This window comes from Haliaeetus albicilla, chromosome 1 (assembly GCF_947461875.1).
Source record: "Haliaeetus albicilla chromosome 1, bHalAlb1.1, whole genome shotgun sequence".
Classification (NCBI taxonomy): Eukaryota; Metazoa; Chordata; class Aves; order Accipitriformes; family Accipitridae; genus Haliaeetus; species Haliaeetus albicilla.
In genome coordinates, this window is record NC_091483.1 from 77605721 (window position 1) to 77621977 (window position 16257).

The following is a 16257-nucleotide window of genomic DNA, read 5'->3' on the forward strand; positions in this document are numbered from 1 at the left end:
AGCATTTTTATATTGGTGTTGCACTCCAAGGTCGTAATAGAGTCAAAATAAGATCATTATTAAGTATAACAAGCTGATACTGATGAGCTTCATTTATATGCAATAACAAAAACTTAACATCTAGTTTATATCTTCAATCCAAACTGTTTTTCACATCATTAGGGAGCCAGAAGACATCAAGAAAAAAGTCTACAATAGAATCTTCCCCCCATATTTACTTTGGCACAAACGTGACATTTCTGTCCTTGACTGTCAGCTCTTATTTTAATATTACTCACATTTTAGTTTACTTTCCCAAGCAGCATTACTTTTCTTTAAAGACATATCACACACATTACATGTTTGTAGTTGATTTCTTATATTGCCATATAACATTATGCTTTATATGTGCCACATGCCAGAAGTTATTCCTAACTTGAGGTAGCTCATAACTCTGATATTAAACTTCCCTATAATTTTTCCCATCCAGCATTTCTTTTCATAGTTGTTTGCTTCCTAGTTTATAACCATGGCTTTAAGTGCTTATCTTCCCTGACAAGGATTCAAGAATATGATTCCTGTGAAGGTAGTTTGATTTAGAAAGCAGGCAAGAATTTGTCAGCCCATCAATAATTACTAGAATCGGACACTATGGTGCATCGTCAATCTTTGAGCAAACCATCTGCTGTGTATTACTGGCGAACATATGAATGATTTAATGATTTGCTTCGGTCACTGAAACAGAATGCTTTCTAAACTGTTTCCACCCATGAAGTACCTTAACAGCTCTGCCAGCCTCTTAGCATTTGGAAGCCAGGCAAGGAACTTGAAACAAGCAGGTTGAGACTTGCTCCCAAGACTGGTCTAACAGCTACTGAAAGACGCTTAATCTAGGATCCATAAGCTACAACTGAAGTGGAAAGAGCCACTTCCTTCAGCCTTTTCAAATAGCTGCAAAGGGCACTTTTAGCCATTTGGCCTGCAGTCACAGAAATGAATCACAGAATGGTTGAGATTTGCTCTCAGAAACAATCACAGAATGGTTGAGATTGGGACCTCTAAAGGTTGTGTAGTCCGCTTGCTCAAAGCACAGTCATCTACAACAGGTTACTTAGGACCTTGCCCAGTTCAATCTGGATTTTAATATCTCCATGTACAAGGAGATCCCACACCCCAGTGTGTCTGCTGGGGAGCCCAGAACTAGATACAGTACTTCAGACTGATGTAACCAGTGTTGAGTAGAGGGGCTGGATCACCACCCTTCCCCTGTTGGCGATGCTCATCCCAATACAATCCAGAGTGCTGTTGAGTCTTCTTTCCACAAGAGCGCATTGCTGGGTCACACTCAACTTGTCCATCAGCCTCACCTCTGGCTGGTGGACAAGCTGAGCAAAAACCCCACCTTTTTTCAGGTTCCTACGTAGGCTATAATGACTACCCAATAGTAACAATATTGTCTTGCTATATGAAAAAAAAAAATATCGGGTAATACACATGACCTGGTTCACTATACAGCAATGTGCTTCTGAACCGTGCAGTGGTGGAGACATTTACCAAAATTACAGTTGAGACTACAGTAAACAGAAAGATTACTTTGGATGAGAGAAAAATATCATCATATTTTGTAATCTTTACAGCAAAGTTGTATTATTAACCATTAGAGAACATTTCAATGCTCATACCCTTCAGCAAGAAACGAACAAAAAGAAACAGAGATGTTGTCTTATTAAACCAGAAAAACCACAAATTCTGTGTAACAATCAAATCTCAGTATCTTACCATTGTCAAAGCTGTTCACAATGAGAATCACCATACAGTAAGGAAGACTGAGTACAATGTTGAGAGACTGAGGGAAGCTTATCCTCATTTAGCCAAAATGTAAACTTTAACGTTGAGTAAATTGCATCATTTTAGCAAACTAGAAGAGAAATATGGCCTCAGTGCATCCAACAACATGCAACTAAGTTTTGTATTATTTAAGTTACTTTGATGTTATGCAAATAAAAATACTTAGGCTTGAAGGCAGAAGTTAAATAAGCTTATTTAAAACTTTTTTTTTTTTTTAAACACTAAAGTTTCTATTCAGCAAATAGAATAAAAAGCTTTAAGGCTTCACAAGTGCAATGCTTCATACCACATGGTCTTGCAGTGTATCATGACTGACTTCCATGCTCATGTCTAAACCAAAGCTGAACATTACTGAAATCAGGCATAATAGAACTTGCTATGAAAGTGGAAATATTTCCATAGTGCTTTTTCAGCAGACCTAGTAGGTACAGTAGCATGATGATTCAGCAGGAGATGAGCTCCTGCTCAAAACAGAGGGAAACATCTACCAGAAGTGGAATTGCTGCTGACCATTCAGCTGCAATTATCCCAGAATAATTGTCTTGGGTTTTTTTTGATTCACATGCATAGGCTATCTTTAGTGAGGCATAGCAGCCTCTTCAGTGAATTTCTTCAGGACTCCTTTCCATTCAACCTCTACTTGCTGTCTCCTTTCTGGTATTTACTGAAATCACTGCTGGTTGAACAGGATCAGACCGGTAAAGCAGCCAAGGAGTAACAGAGACATGTGACAAATATGCTCATTGTACAAGACAAAGAACAGGTATATATGTTGTAATTTGACACCAGTAACAAAAATCTCTTCCCCTCAACTAGCTCAGAGAGTTGTGTTCAACTATGTCACCTAAGAAAGGCAAAGTACGTAAGTCACATAGTACAACTAAACTCTCAGCATCTTTACAGGAGAAAGATTTTAACCAGAAGAGTTGCATACCTTCTGCAATCAGGACTATCAAAAGAACTTAAGATTCAAGAATCACTGAGGATCACATAGCGAATACTACCTAAAGTTAGCAAAACATGATTGCTCTAAATAAATAGCAAATTCTTAAAGAATCAGTTTTAATATCCTTGTGGCTATCAGAGGACCACAGTATGGATTCGTTGCTCTGTATAATGAGGCTATACCAAGGCGCACAAACTCCAAACACTTCATAAGCAATTATGAGATGGAAGCAAAACCAACTAGATAACCAGTAAAAAGGAAAGTGACAGCCACAGAATCATAAATGACAAAATAAACAAAACCGCAAAAAGTTTCTATGGACCATGCAAAATATACTGGCTACTAAGACCCCAAACTGTATCAAGATTTACTTTCCAAAGTATAAGCCAGCTTTTCTCTGGATGCATTAAATAGTAGAATGATACAATAAAACAGTTGTTCCTGCAATCAGCATATGCTATTCTGCTCAGTCTGGTCACCTAGGCATATCATTTAAGTGTGGCTAGACAGATGGGAAGCTCCACTAACTGCTTTATCAGCAGCCTAAAAGGCCTCTAACAAGAAATTCTGCATGACATTTGAGACTTATTCTATGTTTTAATAGGGCAAGGTGTTTATCTAAAAGCATTTAGTTCGTGACTAGAAGTTATGCCTTCAATTTTGACTTATTTAATACATTAAAATACAATTTATGTCAAGTAAGGAGAACAAACTCAGGCCTAAAATGATTAACAGATAAGCATAAGCAATAAAGGCATGCTAATACATAAAAAGAGCTGCTAAAGGGCTAAAGCAGCTTGTTCTCGTTTGCCAGCCTCCTCTTTACTACCATTTTGTTAGTAAGTTAGCGCACATTGCTACCAACCTCAATGCCACTTTGTCTCGCTAGTTTTACAGCTGTATTATAGTAGCCACAGCGTAAAAGATGTTCCACCATCATACGATCCATACGTTTCTTCTTCCACATGTTTGCAGCAGCTGGCTGGTCACTACTATGTTCTTTCAGATGTTCAATCCTACGTTTACAGAGTTTTGCACTTTCATCTTCAGCCTGGATTGATTCAACTGCCTAAAAAGTAAAAATTAATAGGAACAAATAAGAGCTATACATTTTCAGTTTGTTTTTAAAGCAAAACACAGTAAGAATTGTTTGTAGGCATTCTTTACATGCTATACAGTCACTCCCAATAGCATTTCTTTCATTTAGAAAGATGTTACCTATGGTAGTGTGTAAGTTTCAGTGTGGCTGGTCCAGTTCTGAGATATTCTTGTATATAAGTTTTGACTTATTTGACATTATGAGTACGTGCCTTTCTGCTTAATGTGCTGTTAGTCCGAAAACAGCAACATAACAACTACATCAGCCACTGCTGTAATAGTCTGCAAAAAGCTTTGTGAAGGTTTGCAGTCATCTGGTCCAAACAGTTGAAAATCATGAATTTCCACCTCTAACCTATGCACGGCTTCTTCCTCAAGCAGCTGTCCTACTGAATTAGTTCTACACTGAGGAGTGATGCAGAGTAAACCCACATTACTTCTAATACACTGGAGCCATTTTAATCAGTCATGCAATAATGAAAATTATATAAGCATTTGGCCTCTTGGCACCTTTAAGTCAAGGATCTTAGAGTAGTTTTAAAAAAATTACCAGCTTTCTTAAACTGGTATTATTTTACTTACCTCTGCTACTCTGGAAACATGGATTGTTAGGAGCCTTACTTAGGAAAATAAATTTGTCCAGAGGAAGCAGAATGACTTTTTTTTTTAAAGGAACTTATTGGCATGCCCAGTGCAAAACACACACCCCAAAAATATCTCCACAACTTTTTTTTAATTAAACAAACATGCAGCTCATACTTTCCTTCAACCTTAAAGTTATATGGTTGATTAGTTATGTTGCAAACTTTACTAGGCAATTTTATTACAGACATATCATAATTCAAAGCTAGCTGACTCAGTATACAGCACGTGACAATTGTGGGTCATGCCAGGCTACAGAACACAAAGAAAGCTTGCAGTACTTTTATATGCTTGCTAAGGTAAAAGCAAACCAGAAGACGATGGAGGCTTAGTATCTTTCCCATCTGCAATACACAACCCAGTGATGCAATTTCAGGTTGGGTTGCCTTACTTGCGGTGACTTTAAACTCACTGGTTTGTGTTTAAATAACTGCACAGCTATGGCAACAGGGAAGTCCATGCAGGTTTGCCAACCAAGCACAGACCAAATAACCTGGTTGGTTTATGGCAGCCCACTTTGCACTCCATGCTGGCACAGCTATCTTCCCAGCACTCAGGCTATCGAGGCTGCAGTATCACCCTTGGATAACAGCTCCAGTTCTGGAAGCACCGGCTGGTTCTGACTGCTCATACCACGCATGCTCATTTACAGATTTTCTTCTGAAAGGGTCAATATTTGAAAAGCAAAGTGAAATAAATGAAAACTTGTGCAAGAAAAGCCTACTAAGCCTTTGCCCCAATTAAGCCTGACTCTGATCTGGTCCTTGATACCAAATTCAAGTATCTAAAACCCTAGTCACTACACAAGATACTATTTTACTAAAATTAATGTAAACATCTATAGCCTGAGTTATTTTTATTACTGCAGTCTGAGTTACTTCTATTACTGAATTTAGCTTTATTTTGTAACATATGGTTTGGAGATCAGTATTTTGTTTAAGTTATAAACTAAGCCTTTTCCTATTCAGCAAGCAAACACTAACTCAAGCCAAAACTCACTTTCACTTCTTAGATGTCTGCAGTATTATCAGACATGAAGACAACCTCGAGAATTATTCTGAATACAGCTAGGAGAATTCAAGGCAGCCAGGCACAAAGGTTGAGCCCCTTCTCACTCCAAAGGGCTCTCCTTATATGGTTTTGTACCTGGACTTATACAGCTCTTGCTGTTTTTTTGATCATTCTAGTGCCTTCAGAAAGGCTACAGATCCTTTTCAAAACCCTCTGAGGCAACTCTATCTGGACTTGCCCTACTGGACATTAACAGAACTTGAGGGAACAAGCATACTAAACAAGATACAAAGGCCTAGGTTTCTGCAGGATCATTTTCAGAACCCAAGAAACCTGCTGTGTTGAAAAGCTCTTTTTTAAGAGTGGGTAAGGTGTTAAATAAAGGAACCATCTAATTCTATTAGGGCCATCTCAGCAGTTCATCGGATCCTTGTCTAAACACAGGAGGAAACAGAGATCCCACATTGGTCCAAAGGCCCTAAAGAAAACAATCATTTTGCTTGGGGCAGAGATTACAGACAAGACAGTTGGAGTTGAGAGTTTGGAGCTGAAACAAGACCTTTGTATTTCAGAAGACTTTTACTGTTAAACAGATTTTTTTGCCTTTTGTTCTTTCTGAGCAGCTACAAGATTCCCCACAGTCTTTCAGGCAGTCAAAAACAAATGAGCAATTACACTAAAATGGAGCCTTGCACCCAAAACATTCAGCAATGCCTTTCAGACACACCCCCGCAGTCAGCAAAGATTTAACAAGTAAATAACTTACTCCTCCACATCATTACTACACACCTACAAGCAAAATCTAACACCTCTTTCAGAAATAGCAGTAATTTCTTTCTGCAAGTAGCATAGAAGTGAAGAAAACATATCCTTCACGACCTGTTTAAGTCTCACGAACCAAAGATGAAAACAGCAATTAGATTTATGAAGTCTTTTGCAGAACAGCTTTTCAACGCCTAGCTAACCTGTTCAAGCAGAAAACCCCAAATCAACATACATGACAGCGTTATTTTCATGTTACAAACCTCCAAGGTATCTTGACGCTTCGCTTAATATAGTCTCAAGATTTATATCTGTTGGTTATTTCATTTAAGTTTTAATGAAATGACTTTGCTACCATTTGTTTCACCTATTTATTTTTGGAAAAGCACCGCTCTAAAGGCAGGCGACAGAGCTATTTTCATTTTTCTGCAAGATTTGTTTCAAGAAAGTGTTCTGATGAGTCTCAGGATGAGTAATATTCCCATCCAGAATAAGGATGGCTTATACTATATAGTTTACGTTTTTAACTCATTCTTCTTGGAAAGATGTGGTAAAGGCATGAAAGTTTGGCTGTATTCCATACAAGCATTCAAGCTTAACAGCTAGAAGCAGGTTATCCTGCTAAACTTTGTTTAAAATGCTTTTAGTAATATTCCCTAGGAACTTTCCAGCCTGCAAGTTTAGTGTTTATAAAAAAACGTTCAAGTAACAATCAAGGACAACTCACACTTTCTTCTGCAAAGAAACCTCAACACTGCATACAGCTACCCCACCGCTACCCCGCCAGGGGTTTAAACATTTTTCAGACTCATCTTCTACTGGTTTTTGCTCCTCAAGTGATCGGTTAATGCAAACGCACACAAATCCATTTATTTTGCTACTATTTCTTTTCTGTGGGTAGAGAAATTCCTTTTCAGGACTATAAATTCATATTAATTTTACCTCTCAACAGAGGTTTGTTATACGTAGTCACAGAACACCAAGTCACATTTCACAAGTGCAGTGAAGCAAGATACAGTAAGTTTTGTTGGTGTTTTGCTGTGCATTCTAAAGCCTTTTTTACAGTGCCAGTAATACCTATCTCTTGAAAAGCAAATCCAAGCAAACGGCATTACAGAAAAATACTTCTGTTAACTTTGTAAAGACAAAGCAATCACAAGGTAGAACACCACTTACCTTTCGTTTCAGAACACTGAGTTTTTCAACTACTCCATCCAGAAGACTAACAACTGAATCCACAGCAGGACAACTGCTCAGCGTCTTCTCCAGCTCTGCCACAACCATTGTAACGTGGCTAGTCTCTCGATCAATGTTTTTCTGTGCAGCTCGAAAGCGTTTGTTCAGTGTTTCATATGGCACCTAAATGAGAAATATCAAGTCATTAGAATTTCTAAATTAAAAAAAGTCAGGTGTTTGAGAATTTAGAGACTGATGATTTTATCTGATGCAGTCAGAAGAATCCCAGGTTCCAGGACACTAGAGGTCATTAATTGAACTTGAGTTCTTATATCAAAGCCCATATTTAAGCCCCTTTCAGCAAGGAGCTAACACATTAAGAAAAAACAGTGACAGGACATAAAAACTGGCAGATTCTTTTCTGATACCAATTTCACCTATCGTGCTTTGACTGTAGTAAGCACTGATGGAAACAGTTCAGGGAGAACAGAAAGCAAAGACAAATGTGCATCTAAAGAAAAGCTATAAGTTAACTACAAGTAAGAGATCACCCTTCAGAACATGGCTTTTTAAGTTCACATCTCTTTCCTTCAGGAACTGATAACAGAAGAGAAGTTACCTTTGAGAAGGCATGTATAATGCATATTGGCTACTGAAAAATTTATACATAGTACACCAATGGTTATTCAGGAAATCTAACAAGTCTCCTACCTACTTGCACCCATGAAGGACTACTTTTTAACATTAATTCCAGTAGGACTATAATGAATGCTAAGAGAAACTCTATGGAAGTTTTCTTTTAGTGAAAAAAGCCTACACTGTATGACTAAGTTTAAATTCCTCTAAGGCTCCATTCCTTAGCTTAGAGACTGATCAGCCTTGAAGGTCTCCTGTCCTACTTGTCCCACACCTTTATGGGACAGCTATATCAAAACTACTACTGATGGCCATTAAGGGCACATATATGGGAGTAGTCTACAGCCTGGTCCAATTTTAGGGTACTGAATGATTTGGGGAAAGCTTACAGCAAATGTTAAGCTGCTCCCATCATGTTGCTTCCATTACAGTGACAGCATAAGCAATTTAGACAGGAAGTTCTATTACTTCATGGAAACAGGAATTTTGGAACTAAAAACATTCCAGTGTTATACACTTAATTCACCCGTATCTTTTATCTTGAAAAAGTCCACGAGAAATTCTTTCAGGCAGTTATGATAATCTTGATTGCTTTTCCATTAATCAAAGGCATAATTTAGCTAGCAATCAGATTACACATATTAAAGGTAAAACAGGAAATGCAAATCAGCGTTCTGTTTGGTACGTATCACACATATGTTTGATTACAAATCTTTCAAGTAGATCACTTCTAATCAATTATATCAAGATTGCCTCCATTTTATTCCTTCTAATCATTTACATGCAAGAAAGTATCCCCAGGGTCCACTCTCCTTTTGGGCTCTATTAGGAGAGACGTTACTACATAACCATCGCAATTCACAATTAGAGATGCACTGAGAAACAGTTTAGGTTCAGAGTAAGGAGGATGTGCCGAAGTACTTGCTTTCCAAGACTTTTCATGACCTACAATAGGTTGTTCTTATTTGTAGTAGAAGTATAACACAAGAATACTCCTGATAAGACATGAAAGGGCTCCTCTTCCTCTCAGAAAGACTGAAATGATCTATTTAATGTTTTTTAGCGTCTCAAACTAAGACCTAAACAAATGACAGAACAAGCCTTTACCACAGGAAGTATCAAACTAAAACGATTATTTTCCTTATACCTCCACACCTAAAATCCCAGCACCACACCCCCCCAAAACTCAAGCTACATAAAACATCACAACTAATAGGCTTGATCACCTACTTGATTGGCTATATAACCATCTTTTATTCCATCTTTAGCTCTTATTTCTCTTCTCCATTTCCACAAAAAAGATAAAAGGTTTTAAAGCCCCATAGACAAACTAGGTGTTTGGGGGGGCAGGGGGGAGCATTATTTTGATATCTCATGCTTTTGAAGATGGAAGCTTGTTTTCAACTCCAAAACAGCATTAAGACAACTTCTTCCCTTTTCCCCCTGCATTCTTCTTACTATTAATTGAATAACATGTTTCCTTCAGTTACTTGCGTCTACTGAATTTAATTTCTGCAAGTACTTTGCTAATCAGCTTTCCACACCATACTGAAAAGCTACATCAAGACTTTCAGAAGCTACTATTGATCCGAGTTATCTGTTTGGCCACAAAAAGTGTTTTTGTTAAATTTTGAGCAGTCAGTTGAACTGAATATACAGATCTAGTCAGTTTGAAAAAAAAAAAATCTAGCTCTAATCTCCCTTTTCCCTACTCTCTTACCTGCACACAAGAGCAATAACAGTTCCTGTTTCCCATGCTCAGTTTCTTTAGCGTGCAAGTTTCTGGCACAGACTGTGTTCATATGATGTTTAGAACAATTGGACTTTCAATTTCAGATGGCATCATTATATATAATTTATAATGTGTCTAGGTGCAATAGGTTTTTGAATCTTGTTTACCCCCCCCCCCCCCAAAAAATCTGAATATCCTGTGTGGAAGAAGCCAGGAGTTCAACTGTTTTACTATATACTCTGAAAGTAAATACAAATAAATACATTGCTAAACATAGTTTTAGTGTACCATAACAAGGGAAATGACTTTAAAGGTACAAGGAAATCATTTGCACAGCTGAAACTGACAGTAAATACTCTTTACCAGAGTTTTTAATAAATTTGCACAGGCACTTGTTTCTTACCATAGAGCCAGCAGTTTTTTAGAGAATACTTGTAAACCATATCCAGGTGCAGCTTTAACACTTACTTTACAGGACTAGATTCAACAAATGCCAAAATTTAGGAATTGCAACCGCTATGTTCCTTACTGAGAAAGCATCTTATCCAGACTCTGCATCTGGATCCACTGGTTCTTTTGGTACTTGTACTTTGGAGCTCCTATGCTCCAAAAGAGACTCCATTTCCCAGCACTGGTTTTTGCTTTGCCGCAGAACTCTTCAGCGGTTACAGGCACTGTATCAATAAGTTTATTTTTTTTCTCCAATAATGAAAGTAAATGGAAGGAGAATGTAAGAAAATAATGCTCTGGAAAATGTAATTCTAAAATTTCTTAATTATGGTTCACTTCAATTTTCTGGTACCACAGTTATAAAACAGAACACCAAACTTTTTGCACCAAGAGACAGCTGCCAAATTTACATATCGCTAGCTGCCACAAGCCTATTGGAGACTTTAGATTTTTACTGCCAGTACCATTCTGTGACCAAGCCTGGATTACACAGTTATTCTGTAAGGATAGGAGTGACCTACAGAACTCAGCCTAGGGAATCTTTATCTTAAGGATAACCAGCTACTAAACACTGAAAAAAATTAAAATAAAGCAGCAAGAACCAACCAGAGTGTATTCTGTAAAAGCACAATACCAACTTGTCCTACTCATTAGAGCTTGAAAAACCACACCTCAGTTGGCTCACACCATGAGCATACAAGAGGATACACAGGAGAGATGTAAAATATTATTGGGCAGCACATTTAAATACAGTGTCACTAAATAGATTCTGCTTCTTTTGTTCATCAGCTTCCACAGCTGCAGACACATTATTCAACTTAAGCATGTAATAAACCAGGTCAAACTTAAACCTAATGAAAGGAATTTGACTTATGTTAGAACAGCCTACACAAGGGGTAAAAGTATAGCAACACAGGTTTTTCCAAGATCAAAATTTTGCTACTGTGATGTGAAGGAAAGTCTGCTTGGCTGGAGGCTTCTGCAAGTGTAGCATGACTGTTTCCAGGTGCTAAGTCTAACAGAGAGGCAAGACAACTGAATAACCTGATCCAAGTATTTTCTTCATTTCAGGATTTAGTACACTCTGGTTTTAGAAAGCCAGAAAACTCTGCTATACTGTCCCAGAATATGTTCCAACAACCTCTAGCTGCGGAGACAGGACTTAGGAGAGGATCCTTCTGGGTCTAAAAGCTTGAACTGGTGGAAGAGAAGGACTGCCATGAGAGCTATACCTTGGTTATTCAGTTGAATGGAGGGAGTAGAAAACACCAGAGCTAAGAACGTCAGAAGCAGTTTTTAAGCTTACACTTAGGAACTCAAGTGTGATGTTTACTATCTGGCCTTCAGCCCAAACACAGTCCTCTTCCAGCCCATGAATGCTAATAAAGTACCAAGGCAAGACTGACTTGAAGTGGCCAAAACTGTTCAAACTGTGCAACTGTAGGTAATATTTCTTTTAATAAGCCACATCAAATTTAATTTGAAATACCCTTCAATATAGTGAATTTAATAATAATACTAAATATATTTCCATCAAAATAAATCTTTCAATAAGCCATTCATTTACTAAGTGATATAGTTTTCTTGATTTTTCTGAATACGTATTAAAACTAGAAAAAAACCAGCATGTATTAAATGCTTGCATATACTGTATTCTGACGGTTAGCAAATTGTATATACTCGAAGTGTTTATTATCAGTCTGTAAAAAAATATTTAAAGAAATATAAATAATATCAAGTTAAACCAGTCAGTCCTCTACACAGCATCCTACAACATGTATCTACCTTTGTTTTTACATTCGCTATCAACATTTTAATGAGATTCTTAATTTTTCTTTTCTTAAGGTTTTCCAAATGTATCTATGTGCACACACTTAGTACTTCATCCATAAATCAAATATATAGAAACAGAGTGCCAATAAATACTCTCACCTTAGCTCACGCTTATCTTTACAGGCTCAGAGAAAATTTGCTTTAAAAAACATGCCATGGGAACGTACCATCAATATACCTTTATACCTTTAACAATACAGAAAGGGAGAGCAGAATGCAAATAATTTTCCCCTCACAGAAGTTCATTAATTATAATGATCAAAGCTTAAAAAGTTCTGCTACCTCAACGGTATTTATGTTGGTGGGAGTCAGACAACCAGCCTGGACTTATGCTGGTTTTAGCACCTTGAATTCCACTAAGCAGCTTAATAGCATCTCAAGAATGTGGCAAAGTTTTAGCCTCGTCACACACTCGCAGCTTCCATGACAGACACAGTCACTCACTCACTCAGCACCCACGGTTTCCAAATAAAGTGAAGACATACACTGCTGAAGGGCTCTCTGATTAGGAGAAAGTACAAGATAGCAAAAGAAATATGAATTGTGGCAAGATCTTCGTTGCAGAGGTGTTATAGTCCTCCAGCCATGATGGAGGAAAAGCATTCTGAGTCACAGCTAGAAATCCAGCATTTGTTACCATCATGGCCAACATATACATCTACTTCATTCAACTAGAATTCAAACTAATAATCAATTGTAATTACAAGAGCTTTATAGACAGATGAGCAACATAAGGAAGATGAAGAAAAGCATCTACAGAATTGAGTTTGTGACCTAACAACAAAGGACAACAGAAAGTCTCAGTTCTAATTGCCTTCTTTGTCTTTACTGGCAGGGTCTTCTCCAAAGCCTTCCTGATGTGTGTGAGCAGGTGAGTCAGGGGACAGAGGTACTATTTGCATGTGAAGTCTAAAGCAAGCTGAAGATATACAGGTACATGGGACCAGAAGGGAGGGAGGGAGCTCACCAATGACACTGTAAAGCTCCTATCACCTCTGAAATGTCACAGTGAACAAGGAACGTCCTCAATGACTGAAAAGGCTGTTTCTCTTCTCTCAAAAAAAGAGAACCTGGAAGATCACGGAAGCTATAGGCTGGTCTGCCTCATCTTAGTTCTTGGGAAAGTTATGGGAAAAAAAATAATTCAGATGGAAGCCATTTCCAAGCTTATAAAGGTGACTGGGAATAGCCAGCCTAGATTTGCCATAAGCAAATCAAGCTTGACAACACTGTTTGCTTTCAGTGATGAAGTGACTACCTCTGAATGGCAGGAGTGCACTGGTAGTCTTTCATGCTAAGTTTAGCAAGGTTTTTGATATTGTCTCCCACAGTACCACTGTAGCCAAACTGGTGAGATGTGGACTGAATGGCTACAATACAACACAGGTTAGGGACTGACTGGACAGCCAGGCTCAAAGAATAGTGGTTAGTGGTTCAAAAGCTACCTGGTGGCCAATTACAAGTATTACTTGACTCCAAAGGAATGTTATCAGCTCCAACATACATGTCGTCTTCAACCATCTGCACTATGGAACAGAACACACAATGAGAAAGCTCACAGAGGACAACAAATTGGTGGAGTGCTTGATAATGCTGGGTGGCAGAGCTGCCATTCAGAAGAAGTGACGAACTGGAGAAACACACCAAGAACTTTACGAAATGCAATCAAGGCAAAAACCAGAGCCTTGCACCTGGCACAAAACCACCTCATCCATTAGCACAGGCTGTGGAATAACTGGCTAGGACCACTTCTGCAGAAAAAGATGTGGTGGCTCTGATGGACAGCAGGTTGGACATGAATCAGCAACAGACTCTTGTGGCAATGAAAGTTAACCACACACCAGGCTGCATTAGCAAGATTAAAGGCAGTGGGTTGAGAGGAGTGATTGTTCTTTGTGCTCAGCACTCACGCAGACTACTCTGGAACACGGAGTCTGGTTTTAAGGTCACTTCCCACCCCCACCAAAGAAGACAAACTGGAAAGAGTCCAGAAGGCTGCCACCACAATGGTTAACTGGTTGGAGTATACAAAATCCAAAGAGAGGCTGAGAGGGGCAGGTTTGTTTCACTTGCAGAAGAGAAGGGAGATGGGAGTGGCACAATTTGATGGAAGTCTTCCACCAGCTAAAGGTGAAGGTCACAGATAAGAGCTAGCCAGACTTTTCTCAGAGTTACAGGGCAAAAAGGAAGGAGGCAGAATTGACAACTGGAAGCAAAGAAAATTCCACCTGGACATAGGGAAAAAAAATATTTTAACCAGGAGAGTTGGTAAGAACTGAAACAGCAGCCAAGAAAGGTGGTGGAATCTCTACCCTTGGAAACTTTCAGAACTAGGCAGGACCCTGAGCAACTCAAATTAGCTTTGAAGTTAGCCCAGATTCCAGGAGAAGCCTCAACTACACTGTCTGCAGAGGTCCTTTCCTACTCAATTTTATGAATTCATCTAGAAACAGACTGGATCATAGATCCCCACTGCTAATTTAGACACCAATTCATCTCCACATGAAGATATGAATGGCCATACCAGGTAAGACCAAGAGTCCTCCTCTGACAACATCCTTTCTCTGACAACATCCAGAAAGGGGATGGCCCTTGAAAAAAAGGCAAGAACATAAAGTTACTAATCCAAGAAAGTCTCTTTGGGCTTCTTGAGCCAGAGGTGGGAGTTTTATAGTAGAAACACCACAGGGTGTTTCTCATCCATGAACTCTGCTGGTTGCTCTTGACCTGTAGAGTTTTAGCACTGCAACATCCTGTGGTGAGATATTTCACAGCTTCATGCATTGTGTGAAGAAACACTCCTTGGTTTTTACTTGTCAACTGCTAGCCTAATTTGAAACCCTTTTGTTCTTGTTTTGGAAGCAAAAAAGGGAACATTCACTCTCCTATGCCTCTTGTGTCTCTTGAGATTGAAGAGGCTCTTTCTAAACCATTCTTTGAGAGCCATTCCATATCTCTAATCATTCTTGCCCTTCTGTAGACATTTTCCAGTTCTACTACATCCTTTTTCAGGATGAGGGAAAGGAGAAAATAAGAGTAACTCATACTACTTGAGAGAAGAAGAAACTATGGATTTTCATTGCTATGTAATGAAATTCTCCATTCTTCCTTTTCCAAACACTTCTGTCCTAAGTTTGTCAACATTAACCTGATCATTCCCAGCAAACATTCACTACAACCCCAAGATCCCACTAAGCAATGATGATCATTCCCGTCTCAGTTACTGTGTATATAAGACTACGATTATTTTTCTTTCCACCATACCTAAAAACTGTATCACACTACACTTGTCTATATTGAATTTCATCTATTTTAATACCCATTCAGTCTTTCACTACTCTTCTCTAATGCTTCACACTTCGGTTTTATCTGTAATACATCTACTATCTTAGTATCATCAAGGTAACTGGATCATCTCAGCACTCACTCTCTCTTCCAGGCTCTTCAAACAGCTGAATATCAGCAGTACTGGCAGAGACACCAGCGGAACCCTAACGCTAACCTTCTTTCATTACAGAGGCTGGCTACTAAATCTTGATGTTTATTTCTTATCTTGCCCAGTTCCCTACCCACGTAAAGAATTCTGTCTTCTTTCTTTCAAGAGTTCCTGGTAAGGGATATCTCCAAAAAAGCATTCAGTAACACAAATAAACTATCAGCCAAATCCACTGCCACCTCACCACCTCTTTTTTTTTTTTAACATGTAAGTCCAATAAGTTTGCATGGCATGACTCTTTTTTTTAAAAGTCACATTAACTGGTGTACATTATTCCATATTTGAATAGTCAGGATAGTATTTCTGCATCAATAAGCCATTGCTTGGAAGGGAAAAATCAATTACATGTATTAAGAATCTCTCGAAGATTTTGCTTAAGAAAGTAGAAGCACTGAAATGAAGTCTTCTATTTTGTCTTTCTTCCACAGCTATTAAAAAAAGTCCTCAGACTACTTCAGCATTTATCAGAGAACTTCCAGAGAATTAAGGGAAGGACTGGACACATGCAAAAGGGATTTTCCCTAAGCCAAATAAGCTTTTATTGATATATATATATATATAAAAAGCATTACATCCTGCATTTCTACTCCTTTAGAGGTGTAGGACGCTAGGCCAAAGCGTAATGGCTACTGTGTGAAACTTCAAATG

The 16257-nt window shown here is 38.4% G+C and overlaps 1 protein-coding gene across 6 annotated transcripts in view; it reads right to left on the minus strand.

Annotated features, from left to right (window-relative positions):
• The window catches only part of MAEA (macrophage erythroblast attacher, E3 ubiquitin ligase), a 54334-nt gene that overhangs the window by 29094 nt on the left and 8983 nt on the right, over positions 1-16257 (minus strand). For all 6 annotated transcript variants that reach the window (XM_069795734.1, XM_069795739.1, XM_069795726.1 and 3 more), the window contains 2 exons: positions 7463-7645; positions 3639-3842 (listed from right to left, as the gene is read on the minus strand). In XM_069795734.1, the coding sequence (XP_069651835.1) occupies positions 3639-3842; positions 7463-7645 (387 nt within the window). The remainder of the gene's footprint in view (positions 1-3638; positions 3843-7462; positions 7646-16257) is intronic.